Source organism: Xenopus laevis, chromosome 3L, assembly GCF_017654675.1.
Source record: "Xenopus laevis strain J_2021 chromosome 3L, Xenopus_laevis_v10.1, whole genome shotgun sequence".
NCBI classification, from domain to species: Eukaryota; Metazoa; Chordata; class Amphibia; order Anura; family Pipidae; genus Xenopus; species Xenopus laevis.
Genome location: NC_054375.1, coordinates 21,460,913 through 21,487,786, shown reverse-complemented (window position 1 = coordinate 21,487,786; position 26,874 = coordinate 21,460,913). Strand labels below are relative to the sequence as shown.

Sequence of the window (26,874 nt, the reverse complement as noted above, 5' to 3'; positions counted from 1 at the left end):
AAGCTTGCATGGGTTTGAGACTACTGTCTTTTAGTACCCTTCCATGCCAAACAATGGCCTGCCAGAAAAAAAATTGGCTTTTATATATTGAAAAACCCTATAACTACCTATCTCATTCATTCAAGTCCTCTAAGCACTACCATCTTGTCACTATACACACAAAACCAAAAGTGTCATAGGCACTAAAGACAACTTTAGTTGCTGTTGAGGTAATGTTTCAAGGAACCTTTTAAGCAGGGAGGTACCAACAGGGAAGCAGACCCAGCTGCTTTTGGAGGTCCAGGGTTGTGGAGTGCCAAATGGAGTCCTAACCGACATGTTCTATCATTTTACAGTATAGTTCTTCCTACTGAAAGTTTAGTGTGTCCTGGTGGGGCTAACTTACTGCAATCCAAGTCATTACTTCCTTGGTTTGAATGGTTGAATTTTTTTGACTTTTTACTGATATGCAGGGTTTTGTTAGTAACCTAGTAATACCCCAGTGGAAGGACTGATTTCAAAACCCATAATAACAGATTGTCCAAAATGAAAAAGAACCAGGAAGCCTTTGCTGCCCTCCTTCCCTCTTACTTGTAGTGGATTCTGGGGGGGTCAACTTGTCCATACCCTATGGAAACGCCTATATTATATTGCTTCAACCAATGCAAGGAGACCGACATAGATGGAAACAGACAGCAATCTCAAGAGAGAAGCCTTAAGTTTGCTATCAATCTTTGCCTTTTTATATTTATGAGGGTTTGAACAGATTATTAGCAGCATGGGGGCCCATTTTAGGTTCCTGGCCCATAAGCTAAGGGTGAGTTTTCATGATTTCCTTAAATCCAATAAAAGGCAGTAATTTGAATTTGAAAGTAAAAAGTAATGAGACTTGGGGGAATACTATATACAATTAAGGTCAACAAACTGGCCTTTCACATTGGGTCATTCACACCTTAGCTGGTAAATTATTAGCTCCTGCTCTGTAATAGGTCAGATGAGATGTGAAGAGATTGCAGGGGGAGGAGACATCTATCAGAACACGCAATATAAGCCAATGTGAGCTTCACCTCAACATCTCAGCTGCTCTCAAGCTCCTAGCCACACTCAGACTCTCAGCCACACTCCTGGTCCCAGGGAAAGAACATGGCCTTCACTGGAAAGTATGAGGTTGAAAGCCAAGACAACTATGATGCTTTCATGAAGGCTATTGGTAAGTTATTTGGGGATGTGTTACATTTGGGAACTTTGGGAAAGAGTTGTATTGCCGGCTATTTTGACAAACAGCATAATTTTTTATGTATCTGTGACCTTGAATGATATTCTATATTAATCTAATTAATACTAATTAGCAACCGTGACATTTTTATCAGACTAAGCATAGGTTGTGGCAGAACCCGATAATTCTCCCAATAAGGATGGAGTTTCTTGTATCTGAGCTGTCTTGGTGCAGTGTTGTGCACTTTTCAGCGTTGGGGCACTGTACTTCTAAACCATAGAATGTGTAGTCCAGGAGCAACCAGGCGCTAGGCATGTTTCTTCTTGATCAGATTGGTGTTTTACAACAATTGATGTGGTGGTTTCAATACACAATACTACATAGGGTCAAGTCTTTTTTCCTACTCATTTGGATTCTGCAGTAGTGTGAAAAACATAACAATATATTATTCTGATACAGAAGATTTCATTCCAGCTTCAATAATAAATACAAGACTTATCAGTATGTGTAATAGTTTTGTATTGTTACTGATTGTTCCATCATATGTTAGGCATCCCTGCTGAGACCATTGAAAAGGGAAGGGACTTCAAGTTCACCACGGAAGTCGTGCAAAATGGCAATACCTTCACTTGGTCCCAGATCTACCCAGGACACACGATGACCAACACTTTCACCATTGGACAGGAATCTGATATGGAGACCATGAGCGGGAAAAAGTTTAAAGTAAGTCTTTTTATATGTACCCAGAATACTAAAGGAACTTTCACACTGGAGGTCCCTGGGCTTTTTTGGTTACAAACATACCCAATCTCCAGTTATTTTCACAATTGTAGTAAATAATCATTTTGCTTCCTCTTTAACTTGCTCAGAACCTTGTTTTCAAAGAGCATTATATTATCTTGTAGGTGAACTTACTCCACAATATTATCTTATAGGATAATCAATATTGGCTTAAACATAGCTCTGTGTTCGATAAACCCCAGTGTATAAGTATCTTTTCACTACAGCTCTGTCTAGAGTATCTGTTTTTCTTTCTGCTGTCTCATATAGGAGAATCTAGCAACTCTAACAAAATAAAGCCTTGTATTAGCAACTACTAAGCCCCAATCTGTATCACTCTCTAGTAGGACCATATATTCAATCCAACTTGGACAGCATTATTGTGGAAGCATCTCTTTGGAGTATATGTGCTAACTGCATGTGCAGAAAAATATATTCATTTTGCACTGAATGAATATGTACTAACAAAATCGCACAGAGTATGTGTTCCAAAAGTTATCATGTTTTATAAGATCAAGCTGAGCTTTGTGGGCCAACATTAGATCTTTATCCCTCCACACACACATTTAGCTTGTAGCAAGCCTACAGATAGCCTTCTATGAAGCATTTTGTGGATATAGGTATATGCATTTCCAAACCTCAGTGGTCTTCAGACTGGTCTATCCTTCCAATTTACTTGGCCTCCTTAGGTGGACTATCCCGCAGTTTAGAGAAAGAGGAAATGCCTTAACCCCACTGTTGTATATACATTTCTATTTAATGTTTTTACTGTTTTAAGGTCTAGCACTGTCCTAAAAAGTATGTTCTGTCCCTAGCTCTTCCCGGTCCATTAACCTAAATTAAGTCCTAACTCAAAATCTCAAAATGATTTCTTTAGTACTGCCCTGTTGGCACGTGCACAAACTCCAGCACTACCCCACCTAAGTATATTTTCACCCATTTACTTATTTTAGATCAAAGTAACATTGTAAGTTAGTACAGAATCTTCCATGTCTTCCTAAAAAACTAACCTAAACCTCATAGGGCTTTAGGAGGAAAACCTTAAAGTGAACTGTCCAAACTCACAATGACAAACAGCTTATCCCCATGTACTTAATATACTCCAGCCAGGGAAGCTGGCAAAGGGGCATGTGTCCTCTGGACCATGCTGCTGCACCATTAATATGTGAGGAGCAAGTTTATGAGTTTATATTGAAAATTAAACTGCTGTTATATTGTGGTTTCGAAATATGTTGACAGGGGATGAGGAGCTGGGTGATAATTACTACTCAAGGACCACTTTGTTCTCCACACCCACAGGCATTCCCAAGTAATGTTCTATAAGGGTAGAAAATTACAAACAAGAAGAGTTTGGGTGTAGAAGTCAGCATTTTATTGGTAGGAAAGGGTTGATGGTAGATGGTTAGTGTGGCATTACTGGTAGACATTTCTGTGAATTTCTGACCCTTTTTTAAAATGTTCAATTTCAGGCAGTGGTTCAGATGGAAGGTGGGAAAATCGTTGTGGACTTTGGGAAGTACAAACATACCTCTGAAATCGCTGGGGGTAAACTAGTGGAGGTAAGAGAACTTTTGGGACACATTATTTTAAAGGGTCTTGTCCCCTGGCAAAGAATAGAATGTCTGTAATGAATGTTTACAAATTTAACAAAGAATAATAGAATGATGAATAATGGCTTGGAAATGATCCTAGCATTATATTCTGGCAGGTTGTCCACAGTACTCAACTACTGCTGTTTGCCGTTTTGTTCCCAGCATGCAGTATTTTGGGCAGAGTGACAAAGCATTGCAGTCAGTTGCTCTCTTGACAATTCAATGGCATTAGAATTAGCTTCCAACACTACACCTTCAACAAGTTTTGCATCAAGGAAAAGCAACAGGAACACTTGCAAAAGCACTCTGCCGAAATGCATTGTAAGTCTATGGGAATGCATTCTGGTTAACATTAGCTGTAACTTTTGGGAAAGTTGTCAGGGCTGCAAATTCAATATGGCATTAGAATTAGCTTCCAACACTACACCTTCAACAAGTTTTGCATCAAGTACAGCCACAGGAACACTTGCAAAAGCACTCTGCCAAAATGCATTGGGCAACACGCAAGGAATTGTAGCCCAGGCTGATGATGTTGGCTAGTTCACTGGTTTTCTACCAGACTAGCATATCCCCAAAAGGACAATTCTTCATGCTTAGCCCTCTCCCTGTTGATATTAATTGACATGGTAGAGTTGACAAGTATGCAACTGCTATAAAAATAAGCACAAAATTCTAGAAGTGTTTTATATTAGGCATTATTTTCCCTTCTGAATGTCCTGCTGTCCTCCAGAATGTTAAACATGAATGTCTATCAATGTTTATAAAACTTGCAACATTCCTGGAAAAATTCTTAGCAACCGTGACATTTGCTATGCAAGGAAATTAAGACTATGGGGAAAACCGGAACTCAGCTTGTACTAATTTTCTGCTAATTAATAATAAATGTTGGCCTGTAGCTTGTTTGGCCCCTGAGAGACAGCGAGTTATATGGTGAGTTGTGATTGATGTCTGTCTCTAGTGCCCCACATTTATCCTTGGGTAGAACATTCCTGCATTATAACAATTCTGGGCCTCACTCGCATAATATACATACATTATACATTATATTATAACCGGGATTCTTAGCTGGATAAAGAACAAAAATAAGCATCTTATGTTAAGGGGAAGTCAATATCCAGTATAATCAGTATTGAATTCTGCAGCTTTTGGGTCTGGGTTGGATTCTGAACCTTAAAACTTATCAACGGGGTTGTATATTTTCTTGCAGAGCGCAAAGTCCAAAAATAGGTGCAGTCAGCAATGTTTATCAGCCCCAATCCAAGATTTTGTCTTATGCCCCAGACAAAATACAAAAGCCAACAGACACATGGGTACCAGGTTCAAGTTTACTAGTTTTTAGTTGTTCAGACCAAAACCAATGCATTTTTGGCCTGACAAATTGATCCTGAAGTCAGTGGTGTGTGGGTCTCTATCTCCCCCAGCCCAGCCTCTACTGCCTTCCTCCCCCAGTCCCAATCAGGTGTTTGCTAGGTGTAACAATCCTCATTACAATCTCATAACAATCTCTCATTAATATAGATAGCATTATACATACATATACTGCATATATATATATATATATATATATATATATATATATATATATATATATATATATATATATATATATGTTCATTCCCCCCCCCACACACACTTACGCACACATCTATATAATTCTGCATTTGCTTTATGTTTCAGACATCGGTGACTGCTGGAATTACTTTCAAAAGAATCAGTAAGAGGGTGGCATAAGTCTCCAGATGAGCTGTTTTATTTCCCAGCAATTTTCTAACAAATAAACCTTTTCAAACAAATAAGCACTTTCTGTTTCATGATGTCTCTATGAATGGAAGTCCTCTCTGGTAGCCCTATGTCTACCTCCAATAGTCATAGTCAAAGCTAGAAAGTAATTTGTGTTGTTTGAGGCATCATACAAAACTAAGTGCAGGATTCTAATTGCAGGATCCCTAGAGGACTCTGTCCCAGCCCTGCCCATAAACTCAGAATGGAGTTCCACTTGAGGCATATTAAGAGCTACAGGAGAAACCCTAAAATGTTTTTGTGGCTTCTTACTTTAGGGGCAATGATAATAATCTACTGAAAGGTTTTCAGTACTGTTGCAACCTGATATAATTGTTCCCACTGTTATTTTGCTCACATTATGTATAACAATTGTCATTTTAAAGATTAATAACATAGAGAAAGCTTTGCTGGTTTTCCTAAAGTTGAAGGAAGATGTTTCGATCCTTCACCACAGAGTCAAAAATAATACCTTGGTATTGAGGGGTCAGGCAATGAAAGAGAGAAATTAGTAAGCTGGTTTTAATAATTAGAACTACAGTACATTAACAATGCACTTGACTGGGAATATATGTGTATATACAGCTGCTATTCCAAGCAGATTTTGCACAGAATCCTGTAACATAGTAAGTTAGGTTGAAAAAGACACATGTCCATCAGGTTCAACCTTAGGTCTGTAAATAAACTGCTAGTTGATCCAGAGGAAGGCAAAACCCCATTGGAATTGATTGCTACTACAAGTATGAATAGTGGTGACCAATATTATCTAGTATTTAAATTTTACCTCCTGTGTGACAAAGAAGCACTAATTATTGGAGAGTTCTCTTGTCCAAACCCAGGCCAAGTAGTATTGACAATCAAGCAAACACTACTTTCCCCAGCGCCTTGCCATCACTCCCACCAACTCACTCACCCCTCTCCCACTGATTGGTCTGCTAGACACCTTGATCTACACACCAAGCCTCCACACTTCGTCCTGACAGCTGCTGCTTGATCCCCACTGCCAGTCTCCATTCTCCAATTGTACCCTCTTAGGCTGCACCCAAGGTAGATGACCCTTCTGCCTATCTCTAGTTTTAGCCCTGTCTCTTTCATTTAATCAGTCCAAGTAATCAGTAGCACTGATAACAAAGTCACTGTGTGGGTGCAGTTCAATGAAGAAGTTGTAGCCTGGTACAGTTATTGATCAGGAAGAGTTAATGTCACATTCTGAACCTCAACATTCAAGTTCATTCCTCCCAACAATGGTGCAACTCATGCCCAGCCCCACACATAAATTGATAATTTTTTTCCAACAGAAAAAGATGTATCTCAAATATTTAAGAAATGAAAACACATATAACATGTAGTGCCAGATTCAATCCAGTGAGAAAAAGGTTTATTACGTGAAAACTCATGGACAAGATTCTATTTGAGATGCAATTCAATTCAGAAAGACTTATCTCATGGTTTATCATGAAACTCTATTAAAGTCTATGGGAAAAAACTGACCTGAATTTGGAGAAAAGGTTTTTCGTCTACAATTAAATCTCATCCATGAATTTTCAAGTTATAAACCGTGAAATAACTTTTTCTCACTAAATTGTATCTGGCCCATTATCTGACAAATAAGATTTTTATAGTTTGGAGGTCCGTTTTATCTCTAATGCCGTCTCATATATTTAAGATATAGTTATATTGTGGTAACAAATGTACAGTATATATTTATAAGTGTCGAGGTTTCACTCTTTGTAAATGCAATAGCTACCATCAGTCAGAGCTGATTTGAATTAAATTGCAACAGCAGCCATAATCAATAGCATTTGTTTATACAGGTATGGGACCTGTTATCCAGAATGCTCGGGACTTCAGTATAAGGGATCTTTCTGTAATTTGGATCTCCATACCTTAAATTTACTAAAAAAATATTTACACATTATGCTTTGCATCCCATTGGGATTTATTATATCTTAGTTTGGATCATGAACAAGGAAATCACTTTTAAAATTTTTAATTATTTGATTATAATGGAGTCTATGTGAGACAGCCTTTCTGTAATTCTGAGCTTTCTCGATAATAGGTTTCCAGATAATAGATCCTATACCTGTATAGGGTGAAGGAGGAACAATGGAGGATTCAGTGTGCAACAATTGTGTTGACAAAGTCAACATAGTTAACATAGCAAAGGTTAATGTGCTTGCTGTCCTATTATCCACTACTTGGAAATAGACAGTTTTCTTTCTAATAGATACAGTAGTTAGAGTATGTAATAGGTAACTGGAGATATATGCAGATAGACTTGATAACTAAATGAAAACTGAATTCCTACAAAGCATTATGGTAAAACATATGCTTGTTTTGTATTGTGTTATCTAATATATGATATACTGCTGGCCTGTAACAGAGAAGATCAGTGCTACTGAATTTACACCATAGCTTACCATCTGTCATTTATTGGTGAGCCCTCTAGCTCAATTCACTGCCCTTGCTCAAGATCTTTGGCCCAGGAATGGCTTTTTTTTTGCAGAGTGTCTTATCAAAATGAGTTGAAATTGAGTTTGCATATCTATCAAAAAGATTTTAAAATGTTTAAACTGAATACTGTATTTAAATAACAGAATTCTGGCAATGTTTGATCTTTCATATCCACCAGATGTTCTCCATCCTCTTTCACCTAGGCCTCATAATTTTTAAGCAAATTCTTAAATCAGGGGCTATTTGTGGAGAATAAAGAGATCACAAGGAGTGCAATTGCGCGTGACAAATACAGTAGGCCTCCCAGTTTTATCAGTGTCTTTGATGTAGACAGTGATATGAACAGACATTTATATGTTAGTTTTTAGCTTTTGGTTTAAGGTGGGGGAGAAGCAAAACAGAAAGCAGAAAAACCAACAATTAGTTGCAAGTTATCTTTCTGCTTACATCATATTAACGTTAGTTTTAAAAGAAATCTAAAACTAAAAAAATAGTATACTGGTTTTGGACCTGTTATCCATAATTCTTGGGACCTGGTATTTTCAGGATAATGGATCTTTCCATAATTTGGATCTTCATACCTTAAGTCTACTAGAAAGTCATGTAAACATTAAGGGGCAGATTCACTAAGGGTCGAATTTCGAAGTAAAAAATACTTCGAAATTCGACCCTCGAATTGAAATCCTTCGACTTCGAATATCGAAGTCGAAGGATTTAGCGCTAAACGTTCGTTCGATCGATCGAAGGATTTTTCGTTCGATCGAACGGTTAAATCCTTCGAATCGAACGATTCGAAGGATTTTAATCCAACGATCGAAGGAATTTCCTTCGATCAAAAAAAGTTTAGCAAGCCTATGGGGACCTTCCCCATAGGCTAACATTGACTTCGGTAGGTTTTATCTGCCGAAGTAGGGGATCGAAGTTTTTTTTAAAGGGAAAGTACTTCGACTATCGAATGGTCGAATAGTCGAACGATTTTTACTTCGAATCGTTCGAATCGTTCGACTTCGATCGAATTTAACCAATTCGATGGTCGAAGTACCCAAAAAATACTTCGAAATTCGAAGTTTTTTTCATTCTAACCCTTCACTCGAATTTAGTGAATCGGCCCCTAAATTAACCCAACAGGCTGGGTTTGCTTCCAATAAGGATCAATTATATCTTAGTTTGGATCAAGTACAAGCTACTGTTTTATTGTTACAGAGAAAAAGGAAATAGTTTTTAAAAAATTGGATTATTTGGATAAAATGGAGTCTATTGGAGATGGCCTTTCCATAATTCGGAGCTTTCTGGATAATGGGTTTCTGAATAACGGATCCAATACCTGTAATTGGGAATTAGAATCCGTGACCTCTTGTCTCTTAGTTCACTGTAGTGATCCATTTCCCAACTCATAACTGGCCTTTATCTCTCTTCTCTTATGCTCTTGTGTGGCAGCTATATTTATCCCTTCAGCTTGCAGGGAGAATAATAAATAAGGCAGGGAAACCTGTTTATAGGGAATCTGTTTATCCAGGGAAGTTTAAGAGTAAAACCAAACCATGAATAGTGAATGGTATTTTGCAATGATTTATAGTGGCCGTGATTTTACATTTCTAGTTTACTTCTCCTTTAATGTGCATTTCTCCTTTATAAAATCTATAGCAGATATCTGTTTCTATTATAAATTGTTTTGCAGTTGCCAATGAATGCTCCACAATAGAGAGAAAAGACAAGCACTTTGCAAGTGCAGAGGAAATTTCCATTTGTGCTTGAATGAATTGTTTTACAACCACCTGAACCCACGGTTTGCACACAGGTCAATAACACCAATCTTTGCGTGAGTCATCACATTGTCTGCTTGGTTATGAGATCATTTAGGGTGGAGGAGACTATATAAAGCAGCACATTCAGCCTGCCACCATCACTATCCAGCCCTTCCACTGGAGAACCTGCCTAGTGTTGGAACCTTCAACAGAACCATGTCCTTCTCTGGAAGATATGAAGTAGAAAGCCAAGAAAACTATGATGCCTTCATGAAGCTTATTGGTAACAAAAACTTGTTTCCCTTTCACAGATCTCTATTCCCTTATTTGGGATATTTTGAGGCATAATTATGAAAAGGCTAAAAAGTGGAGAGAACGCTTTTGTCTCCCTTTGCTAAACATGTCCCTTTATCTTTTTCTGAACTACAACCTATAGCATTTTTTTTATGTGTCCAGGTATGTCTATTCACCATTAATTATATTATAAAGTTCACATGGCTGGACCCACCAAGGGAACATAGCTAGATCAACCTGTAGCCAGACAGAGAAATAAAACATCTACTAGCATGGCCAATCAGATTTTAACATGACATGGCCAACCTGAAACCTCTCAGTGAGTTATACCATTCACTGATTTGTATTAGCATCTCAGAAAAAGCCAGGCTTTCAGCACTGGTTTCTGAGATGTTTCATGGCAGCCATGCCTGTACCTAGAATCCTTAAGGGAGCCATGTACAAAATATTGTTGATAAATGATTGACACCACCAGGAATAAACAGTTGGAACATCACCCATACATGAGCTTTCTGCCTGTTTATCTCCCCAGGTATACCTGATGATACCATTGAAAAAGGAAGAAATTTCAAGTACACCACAGAAGTCATTCAGGACGGCAATAACTTTACGTGGTCCCAGATCTACCCTGGGCACACATTGACGAACAAGTTCACCACTGGGCAGGAATCTGAATTGGAAACCATGTCAGGCAAGAAATTCAAGGTATGCATTTTGGCATTGTCACTTAAAACATAAAGGACCAAATATTTTGTATTTGTAACATTTGCAGGTAGGATAATGTTACAAGGGGAATCTCACGCTAAGAAGTTAGTGAGGCCCGTGGGCAGAGGGTCGTGCACCAGAAGCATCAATAATGCTGTCTTAATCTATGTTATACATTATAAATGTTAATGCTGATGATTGAGGTGTGAGCACAGTAATGTTTTAAATAATGTGTACTTCCCCATTACTTATTGTACCACTTCTAAGGCAACCTCCACTAATGACAACCTACTATCTTATTCAGTCGTGAAATTATTTTGTATGTATGTGTAAATTGCTGCCTGGATATGTAAATAACCTTTGGAATCTCCAAAGGTCTACTATGTAGAAATATACAAGTAATGTTCTTTGCAGAAAATAATTCATACACAATGCACTGTTTATGAGAAACAACATGGCTGTTCCCACTACAGTTAAAGATTATTGACTCATTTTAATATTGCAGGCTACTGTTAATTTAGAAGGTGGAAAAATTGTTGTTGACTTCCCAAAGTATCATCACACCTCTGAAATTGTGGGTGGCAACTTGGTGGAGGTAAGAAATGACATGTAGAAAAGATGGTCGTTGATTTAATCCATGAAGGCCTCACTTACCACAAGCTGTGTTATAAATTGTGCCAGAGTGTGGATTGGGGTTGGCATGCAGTGTACATAATGTCTGTCTTTAGTTCGGCTTTATACCCTTGTGCCTTGCGTCCCCTAGTGCTCCCTGGGTTATTGTGCAGATGGGTGTATTAACGTGAGCACAACAAACATGTTTTAACATGGAACCTTACAGATTCCAACAGTATAAAAACACCGCAGATTTAATTACAGGGTACTTTTCAGTGGCGTAACTAGAGTGCCCTGGGCCCCCCTGCAAAAAATCTTCAGAGGGGCCCAGTGTGCTCTGATCCCCATCCCCCAGAAATTACTAAATTATTTTTTCTTTCTGTATTTACATGATTGCTCATTGCACACAAAGGGGCACACTTGTTAAAATTTTCTAAAATCTTAGAAAATTTTAAAAAATTTCAGAAAGAATGTTGATAATGAAAATGTGAAAAAACAGCTTGAATGGAGTGAAATCACCCCTCATTTACAAATTCAAACTTGAACTGAAACCATAGGGCAGATTCAGTAAAGGGTGACTAGCGACTTTTCGCCAAGCGTTGCTACCCAAGTGCGGAGTGCTAAAAAGAAGCTAGATCTTCCTCAATCTTCTGCCACTTACATCATATCCTGTGTGCCGAAAATGCATTAAAGTTAAAAAAAAACACTGGCGACTTTTCCTTTTTTTAAGCGAGATTGGCTGCAAAAGTCCTGACTTTTTTTGGGTAACCGGTTTTCTCCACACATTTTATAACATGGAATATTTATTTTACAGTGGGCTCACGTGCAGGGCATTATATTAACTCTCTTGTCTTTATTAAGGTTCCCTGGACATGTGTAATAAAAAGTGGTAATTTTAGGCATTTGCACCAACATTTATAATAAAGGCCTCCATACAACTTCAAATTACCAACCGTATGTAAATTGACCTAAGCGCAAGATCATTAGTGAATTTTCACAAACGAAAAGTCGCCAGCGTTCAGCTCCCAGGGCGTAACTTCGCATATTAGTAAATTAGCGTAGTGGTAGAGAATTTGCGTCTGGCGAAGTGGTGCGATGTGTGCGAAAGCAGTTGCTGGCGACAATTCGCCCTTTAGTGAATGCCCCCATGAGTTTTGAAAATATAGCTCCCATTGAATTTTAAGTGAACTCTGCAGTTTTTCTGTGCAAATGTTTTCATATTGCAGGTTTTACGTTTTTTTGCACTTAAAAGAGCTTGCATGTTTAAATTTTTTGCAATTTGAATTGGTGATTTTTACAGGGAAAAACTTGAATCCGGTAAAATCTCTAATTTTAATGTTGGTTGAGTCTGCCCCATGATGCAAATGCTAGTTGTATGAAGACTGATGTGATTAGTTAGCAAGGTTATGTGATGGTTTTACACTCTTTGATTGACAACTATTTTGTTAAAGATAAAACAATTAGCAACTAAACTAATTCAATTCAAACATATTTTACATTTTCTTCTAAAATATGCAAAAAAGGTAAAGCTGTTTTGAAGGAGTTGTTCACCTTTAAATTAACTTTTAGTATAATGTAGCGACTGATATTCAGAGACAACTTGCAATTGGTTTTCATTATTTTATTAATTGTAGAGACTGGAATATAAATAGGAGAGGGCCTGTGTAGAACGATGAGTAATAAAAAGTAGCAATAAAAATTGGTTTGTAGCCTTACAGAGCATTTGTTTTTTAGATGGTGTCAGTGACCCCGATTTAAAGCTGGAAAGAGTCAGAAGAAGAGGGCAAATAATTTAAAAACCAAGAGATAATGAAGGCTAATTAAAAAGTTGTTTAGAATTAGCCATTCTTATAACATACTGAAAGTAAAATTACATGTGGACCACCCCTTTAATACAATTATGAAATAAGGAGAAATCATATGTAGCGGAGCTTACCGACTTCTTTGGCTTGGTGGCATTTTCTCCTCTCCAGCAGCAGCACTCTCGAACAAGCCCACAGCTTTTGATAATCACCTCATAAACATATAACTCCAGACATTGCAGTCACCAGAGAAAATCTACAGAGACCATCATCCACCTTCTATCATAACTTTATTTTGGCACACATAGTGATATTGTGGCAAATGTTAGTGCAACAAGCTTACGCGTTTCGTGCCTCTACTATTCAGGAACTTGCTCAGAGCTTAAGTGAACATCACCTCTTTAATAGCATATGTATGATTTCAGACAATATTTATACATTTAATGAATATATAAACTTAAAGTGTAATTTTTTTTCTCCTTTAACAGACGTCTGTGGCTGGTGGAATCACCTTTAAACGAATTAGTAAAAAGGTGGCATAGAACAACCCCCGAGATTAAAATATTTGCAATTTTGCATATTTGAAGTAAATAAAATTTGATAATAAATGTGTTATGTGGTTTTTATACATATGTATTGAATCCTTTAAAATGTCAAAATTTGTGTAATTTCACATGAGCACCAAAAATTCTAAACTAATGAACAAAATATTGTCACATTTATAGAGCTTTAAAGTCACATATATTTAGTATGAAAGCCATATCTTTTATAAAAAAAAATGATTTAGGGATATTTAAGAGTATATGAAAACAATAAATCTATAATGTGCCAATTTGCATTTCCCTGCCTATACGTAGATACTGTATGTAGAACATACCGCAGCATGAATCACATTAGAGTGTGTAAATCATCTATAGGGTCAAGGATACAGAAGGTTGAAGAAAGATTTTCTTTATCATCTTGCAGGTGGAGAAGGGAGTTTAGCCCCTTTAGTACAGAACAGATAAGCTAAAAATATAGGGGTAACGTTCCCCAAGAGCATTTATCAAGAATTTTCTGGAATATTATTAAATCTTTTATTCTATTGACCCCCTCACACAATTTTGGGGCAGAGCAGTTGTTGCCCTGGGGTTTAGCTACTTTAATGGGAAGTGAATTCTAAATATGGAAATATTCAATATTCTGACAGTGTTCTTTCAAATAGTGGCAGGAAATATTCCTGCCCATGTCACTTCACTGCCTTAATTTGTCCCCTCATTTATATGTTGTGAAATTGTGCTACAATAAAAATTGTACATTTGCAATTTAAATAACCTTTAAAAATTGCTCAAAAACATTGTTAACCCTTAGTAAATTGATTCAGATAAGGATGTAGGAATTCTCAGAGAAATCGAACCCTAAGAATACACGTTTCTCAGCATGACTTAAAAATAAGGACACTTTCAGCTAAATTTTCATGTAAGAATAAGCTTATGAAAATGATGCTGAATCTATAATTATAAAGAAAAATTCACCTTTCCCATCTTTCCCTTTACCTCCTAGTTTTAACAATTTCTTATATAGGGAATTATGTACCAAGGTGTTTAAAGACTATATAATACCACAATGTGGCTGCAAGTCACATGTTTTTATACAGGTAATGGAAGACTGATGCAACATCTATAATATATCCTTATAGATTACAGGGGTTGTTCACCTTCAAACAACTAGTTGTTATCAGATAGATCACCAGAAATAACGACTTTTTCAAATGACTTTCTATTTTCTATGTGTCACGGTTTTTCTAATATTGAAGTGTAAAGTGTCATTTCTCTCCTTCTGAAGCAGCTCTGGGAGGGGGGGTCGCCGATCCTGTAAACTGTTCTAAATGGATACATTTAGTTGATACATTTCTTATCTTTGTCCCTGCTGAGCAGAATCTCTGGGTTTCATTACAGGCAGCTGTTAGAATTGATACAATAGTTACTGATACTCCAGAGATGCTACTGAGAAATGTATCAACTAAATGTTGCAAAATTGTAACAGTTTAGAGTCTGCACCTGAATTACTGAGCTGCCAGACTCCAACACCAGAGACACAAACATTCAACTTTAAACTTAGATTTTGGAAAAAAAGTAAAAAATTAATTATGGAAAGTAATTGGAAAAAAGTCATTATTTCTAGGGAACAATCTAAAAACAACTAAATTGAAAAAAGTGTTTGGAAGGTGAACAACCCCTTTAAGGGGGTCATTTAGTAACCATTTGATTTTTTTTCACAAATCTCTTAAAATTCGTGGTTTTATCATTATTTTAAAAAAGCTTAAAAGATTTGAGATTTATTATGTGTAAAAACCATGAAAATCTCTAATACAGGAAGGAATTTTCCCCCTCTGAGGAAAATTGGTGAGACTTCAAATGGGTTTTTTTTGTCTTCCTCTGGATCAACTAGCAGTTAGGCAGGTTAAAATAGAGTCAAAGGTTGAACTTGATGGATTTGTGTTTTTTTTTCACCCTAACCCAACCTAACTACTGTATGTTACAAAACGTCATCAGGTAAAAGTTGTAGAGGCCCTATAGAAGTCAATGAGAACTGTGCTGATGTTTTTCGGACTTTTAGAGGCATTTGCATTTTTTTTCTCCGCTAGAGGTTGGTTTTTATAATACACAAATTACAAGGCATGAAACAGTTACAGGAGACATAACTAAGGATAATGTACAGTACCTCCTATTGTAAAATATAATTAGGAGTCACTATGGAGCTCCATGAAGCCCAAGGCCAAGTGTTTTCATACTAGTCTTGAAAGTTCAAGGTGATACTTTGCTTTTATAACAGACAAGTTTCAGGGAGTCACATGGTGCACCAATTTTAACCGATGACATCAGTAACCTATACAGATATATTGTTATCATTTTGGGCTGTATTTAACATAAGCATCACCTTTTAAAAATTACCCTGACCCCAATATAGTAGAGAAAAACTATTTTACCAAAGCTCAATCCTATTTTTTAAGATATTAAGGGGGAGATGCACAATTTTGTCATATTTATGGCAAGGGTCAAATCAATAGGTCAGTCCTCATGGACCTATTTAAAATATTTTTGTCTGTCATTATAAGCTTAGTTAATGCCATTAATGCTGGAAACATTAAATACATTTTTCTAGACCCTAAACTATACCAATGCGTCCAACTTGGTGTTTGCACAAGAATCTCTATGTAAATCCCTATCACTATAGATAAATTATTTAAATTTTTGGAGGCATTCCTCAGGCCATGACAATGGCAACCAACCAACCATTCCCAATGGGCCAAATGCCCATTATGGAACTAGATTATGTTTAGTGAGGGGTTTAGTAGAAACATAGCTCTAGGAAACAGCAATTAAATGCTTAGTAAACATGGTCTTAAGAGAAGTTTGTCATTTAAAGCTGGTAACTAGCACTAGATGTCTACCAATCCAACTTGTTTTGGAGGATGCCAATAGAGAGCAGCAATATCCCATTTGCCATGGACTTGTCCACTGGTTTTCCAGGTTTTAGGAGGGATATGATAACTATGTATAATTATATAATAACTTCTCTAATGCTTTTTTACCAGTAGGTCCTTTCAGTTGACAAGAGGGCTCCCATTCCGATTAGAAGAAATGAGGTTCCGTCTTAATATTCAGAAGGGTTTTTTTTAAAGTGAGAGCTGTGAAGATGTGGAATTCTCTCACTGAATCAGTTCTGCTGGCTGATACATTAGATAGCTTTAAGAAGGGGTTGGATGGCTTTTTAGCAAGTGAGGGAATACAGGGTTATGGAAGATAGCTCATAGTACAAGTTGATCAAGGGACTGGTCCGATTGCCATGTTCCAACAGGTGTTAGGGGGTCTCTCGGCTCCCACTGAGATGTCTGGACCAAGGAGGAAGCGTAGGGTAAAAGTCCAAGTTCGCGGTAATCATTAAGAGATCAGGATAATCATAGTCAATTCCAGGCAAAAGACCTATAGGCAGGCAGATGAGTAGCAATATCAAAGTTCAGGGTCAAAAGGTTCAGGAATCAGTCAATAGAAATTTTAGAAGCACCCAGGAAAGACAAAGGAAATCCTATATCCGGGCATTGAACTGTGACCTCGGCATCTTTTTATAAAGAGTTTTCACGTTGGACGTGTGACATCAACACGCCTGCAATGAGACGCCGGCACCGCTACCCATGCGGCGGCCATGGGCGCCGCCATCTTGGATCTGGCACCGACGGAGATGGGGACACCACTGGGCGCTTCTGACATTAGGAAGGAATTTTTCCCCATCTGAAGCAAATTGGAGAGGCTTCTTCTGGATCAACTAGCAGTTAGGCAGGTTATACTGTATAGAGACTTAAAAGGTTGAAACTGATGTACATGTGTTTTTTTTTTTTCAACCAAACTTACTATGTTACTATGTAAACTTGTTTATGGAGGATGTTGGAGAGAGCAGCAATATCCCATTTACCATGGACTTGTCCAAGGGGTTTCCCATACTAGGATTAATGACAAGATACCCCCAGTCTTTCATAGCACACTCAACAGAAACAAAGAGAAGCCTTGTTGATTAAGAACTTCAAGTTAGAACCCTTGTTGACAAAGATCCTATGGCTCCTCTTTGTTGCTCGCTATGCGTTCCTTATAAGCTTCCACTCATTCTTCAATAAAAATTTAGTTAACCAAGTAATTAAACCATGGCTGTCATTGGGTTCAACTGCCTCACCCAAATAGCTGCCTACTGGCTCCAACAGTGTTTGATGGGGCATCACAGAATTTAATGGCACCACAAATTTATTTGTTTGATCTGCCCATTTGGAGCAAATAAAGAATTTATAAAGAATAAAGAATAAGAGAATCACCTTCCCTCTCCCAACAATATTAACCAAGAAATCTAATAACAAAAGTCTTTCTTTGTCATCTCACTGACAATAATATTCTTTATGGATACAATATTTTTTTTACAGTTCAGTAATAAGGCTTCAAATTCAATAGCCTATAAAATATTATACAAAGTAGTACTCTTTACAGTGAAGCAAACCCAGTTTGTTCAGAAATGTCTGAATGTTGCTGTTTCCGTCATGAAATCACATACAATAATTAGATATAAAGATGCAATTTGTGCATATAAATCTCAGTTTAGTTCATTTTCTTGGCAGTTAATATATGAGTTTTTTTCTTTTCCTCTTTTTTTTTGCAATATTTAAGTACACCATTGTATTCCCACAAGTCCAAATACTGTGTATTGAGTTTGTATACAATTTCACTGCCACAAATTCAATGCATAATGCTTGTAAGAGAGCGTGATATGATTTACATAAAGAATCTTTTTTTCCCCCCAATAAAATCCAAAGGCTGAACAAAAAAAAGAAAAGAAAAAAAAAACACTGTAATAAAGATTACAAGAAAAAAAATCATCAAAAAATATAAGATTCCTCTACTTGCCAGTATTTTGTCTTTCTTTTGTTTAAAGTGATATAATTGGCCAACGCAGCAGAGCCTGCGCCTGCACTGGTTTCATCCACACAGGAGGGGATGAGATTGCTGTTTGAATGGTGGAGTTGTTTTGAGGAGTGTACAAAGGCACACCAAGGAAGTGAGGATGGGTCCCTATTAAAAGATTGTGGTTTCGTACTTGGTGCTAATCCCTCTCTTCGTTTCCTGGCCTGGTTCTACAATCCAAGGCATATTGGACAGAGTCTTTTGGTCAGGTTGATCTATCTGAAAAATGAAAAATTACTGGATCAAGAAGGGGTTTACACTTATTTCCAATATATATAACATCCTGAACCCGAATACAAGGGACCCATTTCCCAAACATAAGTACATGGTGCAGTGGGAGAGGGAGCTCTCTGAGACACTAAATTTCGAGCAGTGGGAGGACATATGGGAAAATGCTCGACCAAGTGTTACGTGTGTAAGACAGAAAGAGAGCGTTTATAAGACGATGTTCTTCTGGTACTATACTCCTGAAAAACTTGATGTGCTGGAGGACATGCAGACAGGGTGGGCTCCCTCTCACACTTTGTTGTTTTGATTAACCTATTCAACCGTCAAATGCCCTTATAGGCCTGCCTCATCTAGATATCTCCACACCTGAGCAAAAACCTCTAAACTATATATACACAGCAGCCAGGCTTTCACTTACCTCTAAGTGGAAATCCCTAGAAGCCCCCACAATTTGATGAGGTAATTGCTTGAATTGGAGAGATGAAAATAATGGAGGAAATGACAGCTAGGCTTAGAGAGAAAACCCCTCAATTTGAGAGAGTATAGTCAAAATGGGATTATTATGTTTCTTGCATTAAGTGATATAAAGTCCAGGAGTCTTGACAGAATATATTCCATAAATAAATCCAAGTGAAGAATTATGTACCACTCTATTCACTTGAAGACTGTTACTGCATCTGTTTCATACTGCAATAATTGTTTTTCTTGTTATGTTTTCTTTTCTTGGTTTTTCTAATTTCTGTCTGATACATGATGATTGCATATGCAAATTCTTGATAGCAAAATGATGTGAAACTGTCATATCTATATTATTAGAAAAATATGCAATGTCTGGAAATCTATATATGACAAAATAAAATAAAATCGAAGTTACAAAAAAAAAGAAGGGGTTTACAGCAGCTTTGTAAATATTGCAAACACTGGCTCCTGCTGGTAAGAGTGGAATATTGAACTTTCAGCTCCTATTTTTATTACCCCTTATATACAGATCGTATTTCAGCTGGGGACTGTTCAGCTGTCCTATACAACATAATACAAATTGCATGCAGTTCCTTACATCCTGATTTATTGAATTGAGTAGTGATTAATATGTGGGGTAGAGGGATCCCTATCTCCAATGCAGCGCTGCTTATTTTAAATGGTTTTAATTATATATGGCATGGTGGTGAATAAATATTGCCTTTTATTTTAATTACACTGTATGGCTATTCGTTATTTAATATTGTTAAGCCAGCAATTGGAGGTTAAGTCCCATATTTTGTTTGTGCATACAGTCACCAAAGTGACTAATGGTGAGAGCTTTTATACGGGTCATGAAACTCCAATGACTTCTAATATCCTCATATTTTACATGTGATGCATTCTTTTTTTTTTTTACAATACAAAAAGGTTTCAGTGAGTCATGGTACACAATGACATCCCTAAGCACCAATTATAACTGATGACATCATTAGGCACTGTTTATAAAGATATCTTTTTACATGATAGTTATGGCACTTGTGTGTTATAAGGATCCCTATCACAGTTGCAAACCTCAGTTTTATAACAATCTTATAATGAGCATACAATGTCCTTGTACTGTATATGCTACACTGGTTAGAACTGAATCCAGGATTATAAAATTTGTAATATTAGTTACTAAACAGCTAAGACACTTGATTTAAATGTGTAACTAAATGACCACAAAAAGCCAATATTTCCTACATATGTTCCTACATTCAGATACATGTATTCAAAGCCATTAGCCCTATTCAAAGCCATTAGCCCTAAATACTACCTAATAAATCAACGTGTTATTTTTGCTTGAGAAAGACCTGAGGTTTGTGCCTTTCTAGACTACAACTCCCAGCGTCCTAACAGAATATTCAAGGGTTAAGCATGATGGGAACTGTAGTTCAGTGGATGTTAAAGCAATATGTTCTAGAGATTCTATTCTCATACTAGTGAACCCCAAAGGAATATAACGCATTCTGTTTTTCAGGTCATATATTTCCTTTCAAAGGAAGGTATAATAAGCTCAATAGGGACGGGCGAATTTGACCCGTTTCGTTTCGCCAAAAATTCACTGTCGCCGATGCCCATTAAAGTCTATGGGCGTCAAAAAAATTTGTAATAGGGTCCTTAGATTGTAAACTCCACAGGGGCAGTGATTGATGGGAATCATGTATAATATCTGTAACACGCTGCAAAATATGTTGGTGCAATGTAAATTAAAGCTAAAAATATTAATGGTAACTGTTCTCTATAGGTTCCCAGAGTCATGGCAATTAATAGAAAACTTACCGTTGCCTTTCGGATGCTAACACGGGGCTTTGGGATGGGCTTGGTGGGCTTGCTGTCAAAGCTTTCAGGAAGTGTTGATGAGTGGCCTCCTTTCCGTGCTTGCAGAGCTAATTGGTACGCAACCTCAAATGCTTGTCCTAAAGTTAGAATGATCTCATATGCTAAGTTCTGGGGAAAAATAGAATAAATACAAATTTTAAAAAATCATCTTATTTCAGGCAAAACAATGTTATTGGACTTAATTGATGTTTAAATTATATTTTAGTAGACATAAAGTATGGAGATCCAGAAACATCCTTTATCCGGAAGACATCAGTTCCTGAGCATTCTGGATAACAGTTCCCTTACCTACTAGTAGGGATACCTACTTTGGATATCTAGGGCTTGAAAAGAGTTGGATTCTTTACAAGCTTTCAAAGAACATAATCCTTCTTAAAAACGCCCAGCTCTTAGGTGCCTCAAGTTTAGAAGGTCATAAACCCAGATGAGGATGGTATAAAACCTTAATTGCAATTATACAAATGTGTTAAGGGGTTGATACTGACCACGTCGAATGCTGTGAAGACATGGCAATAGTGCAGATTTGATTTCAAGTCTTTTGTGATGTAAGCGAAGGTGGAGAGGTCTTCGGGATCCTGCGCGGCACAGGAGATATTCCGGATTTCATGTTCAGCAATCATAGCCTGAAAACAAAGGAAAAGTATTAGAAATCACATTTTTATATGTGATGCTATATGAGATGCTGAATACTGAATTAATGAGCCATTTTTATTTTCAAGACTTATAAGTCAGTGTCAGTGTATTATCAGGGGACACAGAGATTTATCGGAACGAGGAGGAGTTGGAGAGGGGCAGGAAGAGAAGAAAAGGGGAAGAGCAGGGGAAGACCCAAAGGTGGGGGGCAGACAAGAGAAAGGGTTTGAAAGGGCAGAGGAATGCAGGAAGGAGGTGCGGGAATATGGTGAAGAGGGTATGGAGGTTGGGTTTAAGAGTATTCCACCCAGGTCATGTCACACCAAACATCTGTATTCTGGTATGAATTCTTAAAACAATATATGACCTAGATTGAACAGATTCTATGGACTTGGGTCGAGTTTTAAGCAAGTATGCTTTAATCTCGGCCCAAGTCCATAGAATCTGTCCTAGTATCAGCAGTACAGAATATCCTTCTAAGGACTACTGCTTGAGTTTAAGGCCACCACTTTCTGTTAAGTGTACTTTTTAATTTTCTGATTAGAGGACATACATTTGACGAATTTTAACCCATCCAACAGACCTCTTACCTACCTATTTACTGTTACATGATATAGATGCAAAGGTATAGAAAAGTGAAGTGACACTTTAAGATCTACAAATCCCCCTGGGCTTTCTTTTAGGGGGTGAAGAGAGCAGTTTCATATTCTACACTTGTCTGCCTTTGTGGCATAGATATTGTAGATGAAAAAAAGTCAAAAATCGATCATATTTAACCCTGCACATTGCAACAGAACAGATCAAACTGTACCTTCTAGCAGTTGTTGAGCTCCAGGCTGCATTGTTCTCAGCCAGTAAGAAATCAATACAGACTATATTTTTGGAAATAGCTAGAGAATCCAGGAAAAAGTACACATTTTTTAAAAAAATTTCCATTGTCTGTCCTCAGTGCTAATACTGTTTATACTTCTATAGAAGGGCTGTCCAATTTTTATAAAGGGATTACTTGTCAGATTCTGTCATTCAGAGAGATGCCTTTAATAAACTAAAGGTACTTTACATAATTTAACAGCCCCCCAGGTTTGCTCATGTACAGGGAGAGATACTTTAGTGCTATGTATAGCACTGTTATTCCCTGTTCCAAGCACAATGAAAGAAAATACATGTGTAGGTTAATCTATTTAAGCCCAAATTTGCACCAAATCATTAGGGAGATAATCTATATCTGCCAAAAATCTTTGCGCAAATATTGTGAAGTGAAGGTGGCAGAGTATAAAGCAGCTTAGGCTACTAAGCCCAAATCAGGAAGAAATGCATAATCAGCACAAGTGCCCCAAACAAAGGAACTCTCTTTTGTCTTGTTTAACTGTTCTGTGGTTTTATGTCCAATTTCTTACACTATTAGCTTGGGAACATTACTCATTCCAGATAACATAATCAGAGCAAACTGACACGTCATTAGGCTCTATCTGGACAGAATCAATAAGAATGCTTTAGTGGGACTAAATATAAATAAATAAATAAATATATATTCAGTATGTATATGTGTATAGAAAGTGCAAATGTAAGCACCTTTGCAACACACACACACATACATGCTGTATATACATTAAATTACAAGTATTCCTTGAAAGCCCTCTCCCTCTTCCTGCATACCCGTTAATACATCCAGGCTCCCATATGTTTTCTCCTATACTGCAGGCTGCCGGGGGCTCTTTGTTTGCTCATGTACTGCTGCAGGCTGCAGGGGGACGCCTTGTTTTTTTCTCTTCTTAGAAATTCAGGGGTTAAACACTGTCCTAGAGGCATGAGCAGTGAAATGATTTCCTCTCCTTCTTAATGTATGAGGATCCCCAATGGCCTACCTGCTAATTGTATATCTGCTCCATGGTCTTTGGCCCACAATCCTATACCTGACAACTAAAGAATCCCTATGGGGTATATTTATCAAAGAGTGAAGTTAGAGATGGTCACAGTCCACTAGAGTGAATTTCTGCCACTCTCCTCTCCTTCTTGAATTCTAAATTATTTTTTTTGCCACCATTTGATGTCTCTGTGGTTGAGCCACTTCACCATGCATATATATGGGTGAAGATGGAAATAAATGAACAGAAAGTTGTTACTAGGCCGATTCAGGCCCACTGCAATCGACTGCTTGTAAATAAATCCCAGTAGGTAGCGTGTAGACATTAAAGTCTATAGCCAGCAAAATTCAGAGAATGTTAAATGTTGCTGGGAGATCCAGTGATCTCAAGAGCTAGGCTGTTGACCATTAACATGGAATATAATTTCTAGAAGACCCATGTACTGCTACACTGAGGATGCTGGGATTTTATTATTGCATGTGATACAACGGTATTAAAGATGTTTTGTTTGCCTGTCATATTCTTTTCCCTGTTCATTAATTTAGTTTGCTCTAAATCAAGGCTGTTCACCTAGAAAGCTGTGGGTCAGCCAACTGTCATAATGTCTTACTGAGCTACAGTGCTAAAGCATGCTCGGAACTACAGTCTAGGAATATTGTGAATGGATTATTAAAGCCCAAAAGGCATTTGGGCCACTTAATGTATGAGGATCCCCAATGGCCTACCTGCTAATTGTATATCTGCTCCATGGTCTTTGGCCCACAATCCTATGCCTGACAACTAAAGAATCCCTATGGGGTATATTTATCAAAGAGTGAAGTTAGAGATGGTCACAGTCCACTAGAATGAAATTCTGCCACTCTCCTCTCCTTCTTGAATTCTAAATTATTTTTTTTGCCACCATTTGATGTCTCTGTGGTTGAGCCACTTCACCATGCATATATATGGGTGAAGATGGAAATAAATGAACAGAAAGTTGTTACTAGGCCGAGTCAGGCCCACTGCAATCGACTGCTTGTAAATAAATCCCAGTAGGTAGCGTGTAGACATTAAAGTCTATAGCCAGCAAAATTCAGAGAATGTTAAATGTTGCTGGGAGATCCAGTGATCTCAAGAGCTAGGCTGTTGACCATTAACATGGAATATAATTTCTAGAAGACCCATGTACTGCTACACTGAGGATGCTGGGATTTTATTATTGCATGTGATACAACGGCATTAAAGATGTTTTGTTTGCCTGTCATATTCTTTTCCCTGTTCATTAATTTAGTTTGCTCTAAATCAAGGCTGTTCACCTAGAAAGCTGTGGGTCAGCCAACTGTCATAATGTCTTACTGGGCTACAATGCTAAAGCATGCTCGGAACTACAGTCTAGGAATATTGTGAATGGATTATTAAAGCCCAAAAGGCATTTGGGCCACTTAATGTATGAGGATCCCCCATGGCCTACCTGCTAATTGTATATCTGCTCCATGGTCTTTGGCCCACAATCATATGCCTGACAACTAAAGAATCACTATGGGGTATATTTATCAAAGAGTGAAGTTGGAGATGGTCACAGTCCGCTAGAGTGAAATTCTGCCAATCTCCATTCATTTATATGGGATTTTGAAAGGCTTTTTATCAAAGGGTGAATTTTCACTTTCACCCATCGATAAATACTCTTTAAAAATCCCATTGAAATGAATGGAGAGTGGCAGAATTTCACTCTAGAGGACTGTGGCCATCTCTAACTTCACTCTTTGATAAATATACCGATATATCTGTCCTTCTAATATCTGATTCCACTGTAATAGATAAAACTGCACAGTACCTTAGATAACAGCAAAGTAACTGATGATGTATTGATAGCCCTATAGAATACTCTTGCATCTAAATTTGGCACCAGCTTGGGCCACTTGCTTTGGAGAGCTAGTAAGTGTAACATGAGACTTTTGTGGAAAAAAATAATACAGTACATTCCCTTTAAATTGTAATCAGACAAATAATGCAAACAGTATGTGCCCATGTCTGGACAGCTATTAATAGGTTTTCCCTGGTACTTCTTTGATCCCGCAGGTATTTAATTTAGCTACCATAACCTAAATTCAGCATCCAACATGCAAGGACAAATCCAAAATAGAAACTAATTTATGAGTGTTCTACTATGGGAAAGACATTTACATATCAATTCATTTCTAAATCGACCGTCTGGGCTTTTATTTGACGGGAGTTTATCATTGAACACAAGGTGATGAAGAATTTGTAATCTTATTCTAATTTGATGCAATGATTCTGCCTCCTTAGAGGAAATGTCCTCCCCAGTGGTGCATTAGAGAATACAGCGCTGAATATTCACTGTCTTTTGCTTTGTATGAGGAGATTACCGACTGTTGTGTTAAGTGACCTTGATTGAGTCGGGCAAGCCATTATTACAGGAATGAGATTGCTATGCAACCTAACCGTCAGGTATTCTGCAACATTTTGATGTTTAATGAAACAGGTTGGGGAACACGTGAAGGTCACATAGAAGCTTTTTATCTTTTGTGAATTAATGCATAAAACAAATAAATTCAGGAGGAGTACCAGAGCAAGTACAAGTGTTTTTAATGTATTAATTGACTTTGGATTCAGTTGGGTGAAGGTGACTTTTTTCACATATGAGTGATATCCCTGTGAGCACCAACCATTTGGTTTTTTGATGTGCTACTACATTTAATGTGGACATGGTCTTGTGGTAACATGGATGTGGTTTAAAAACAGGAAGTGGCTTCCATTATCGGCCCTCCACCATGTAGACCAGAAAAATTCCAGCCCTTGGGACCACAGAAGTTGGACAGCATTGCTTTAGAGAATTACTTTACTGCCAATGTCATGAGTGAATCTTCCCCACTGTAAGGTTGAAAAGAACATAAAACTTTATTGCAACTCTACCACTGCACTCCAAGTACAGCTCTCCAAAACTTGGGTGGTGATTTTGCAATAAGAATCATCCTACCAGTGATAGCCCCATTTTGCTGGTATCTTGCATAGGGAGGATACTGTGTAAATTTGGCTTGTGTTTTTTACACTGTAGGACAAGAAGAGCCCAAATGCCCTTATAAAGCATTTTTTCACCTATTTCATCATCTCTAAATGCCAGCCACATACAGCAATGGGGGAAACACTAGGGAGGTAGATGATACAGGAGCAATTTATCTTCAATGAGCTTGTGTGGTGGTATCAGGCTGACTGCTGGTGAAGGGTGAGTGGCCTGTGGGTCATCTTACCACTAGGGGATTGGATTTTGGGTGAGGAACAGCAAGCAGGGCATAGAGCAAAGCCACGTAATACAACCTTGGGTACCTGTACTACTAGACCCAACTGTGGTGACAGCGTTCCCACA

At 37.6% G+C, this 26,874-nt stretch overlaps 3 protein-coding genes across 7 annotated transcripts in view; 2 read left to right on the top strand and 1 right to left on the bottom strand.

Annotated features, from left to right (window-relative positions):
• Nucleotides 1-1,081: 1,081 nt before the first annotated feature.
• LOC108710563 (gastrotropin) lies at nt 1,082-5,363 on the top strand. The gene is made up of 4 exons (XM_018251690.2): nt 1,082-1,189; nt 1,746-1,918; nt 3,445-3,534; nt 5,245-5,363. Exons 1-4 carry the CDS (start codon nt 1,123-1,125, stop codon nt 5,296-5,298), a joined length of 384 nt encoding a protein of 127 aa, XP_018107179.1. The 5' UTR covers nt 1,082-1,122; the 3' UTR covers nt 5,299-5,363.
• A 4,031-nt stretch (nt 5,364-9,394) lies between these two features.
• On the top strand, nt 9,395-13,566 carry LOC108710795 (gastrotropin). The gene is made up of 4 exons (XM_018251949.2): nt 9,395-9,828; nt 10,372-10,544; nt 11,050-11,139; nt 13,447-13,566. The coding sequence occupies exons 1-4, from the start codon at nt 9,762-9,764 to the stop codon at nt 13,498-13,500; spliced, it is 384 nt and encodes a 127-aa protein (XP_018107438.1). The 5' UTR covers nt 9,395-9,761; the 3' UTR covers nt 13,501-13,566.
• A 4,285-nt stretch (nt 13,567-17,851) lies between these two features.
• anks1b.L (ankyrin repeat and sterile alpha motif domain containing 1B L homeolog) overlaps nt 17,852-26,874 on the bottom strand; it is a 59,554-nt gene continuing 50,531 nt past the window's right edge. For all 5 annotated transcript variants that reach the window (XM_018251951.2, XM_018251950.2, XM_041586032.1 and 2 more), the window contains 3 exons: nt 21,498-21,635; nt 20,953-21,120; nt 17,852-18,660 (listed from right to left, as the gene is read on the bottom strand). In XM_018251951.2, the coding sequence (XP_018107440.1) occupies nt 18,553-18,660; nt 20,953-21,120; nt 21,498-21,635 (414 nt within the window). In that variant the 3' untranslated portion in view covers nt 17,852-18,552. The remainder of the gene's footprint in view (nt 18,661-20,952; nt 21,121-21,497; nt 21,636-26,874) is intronic.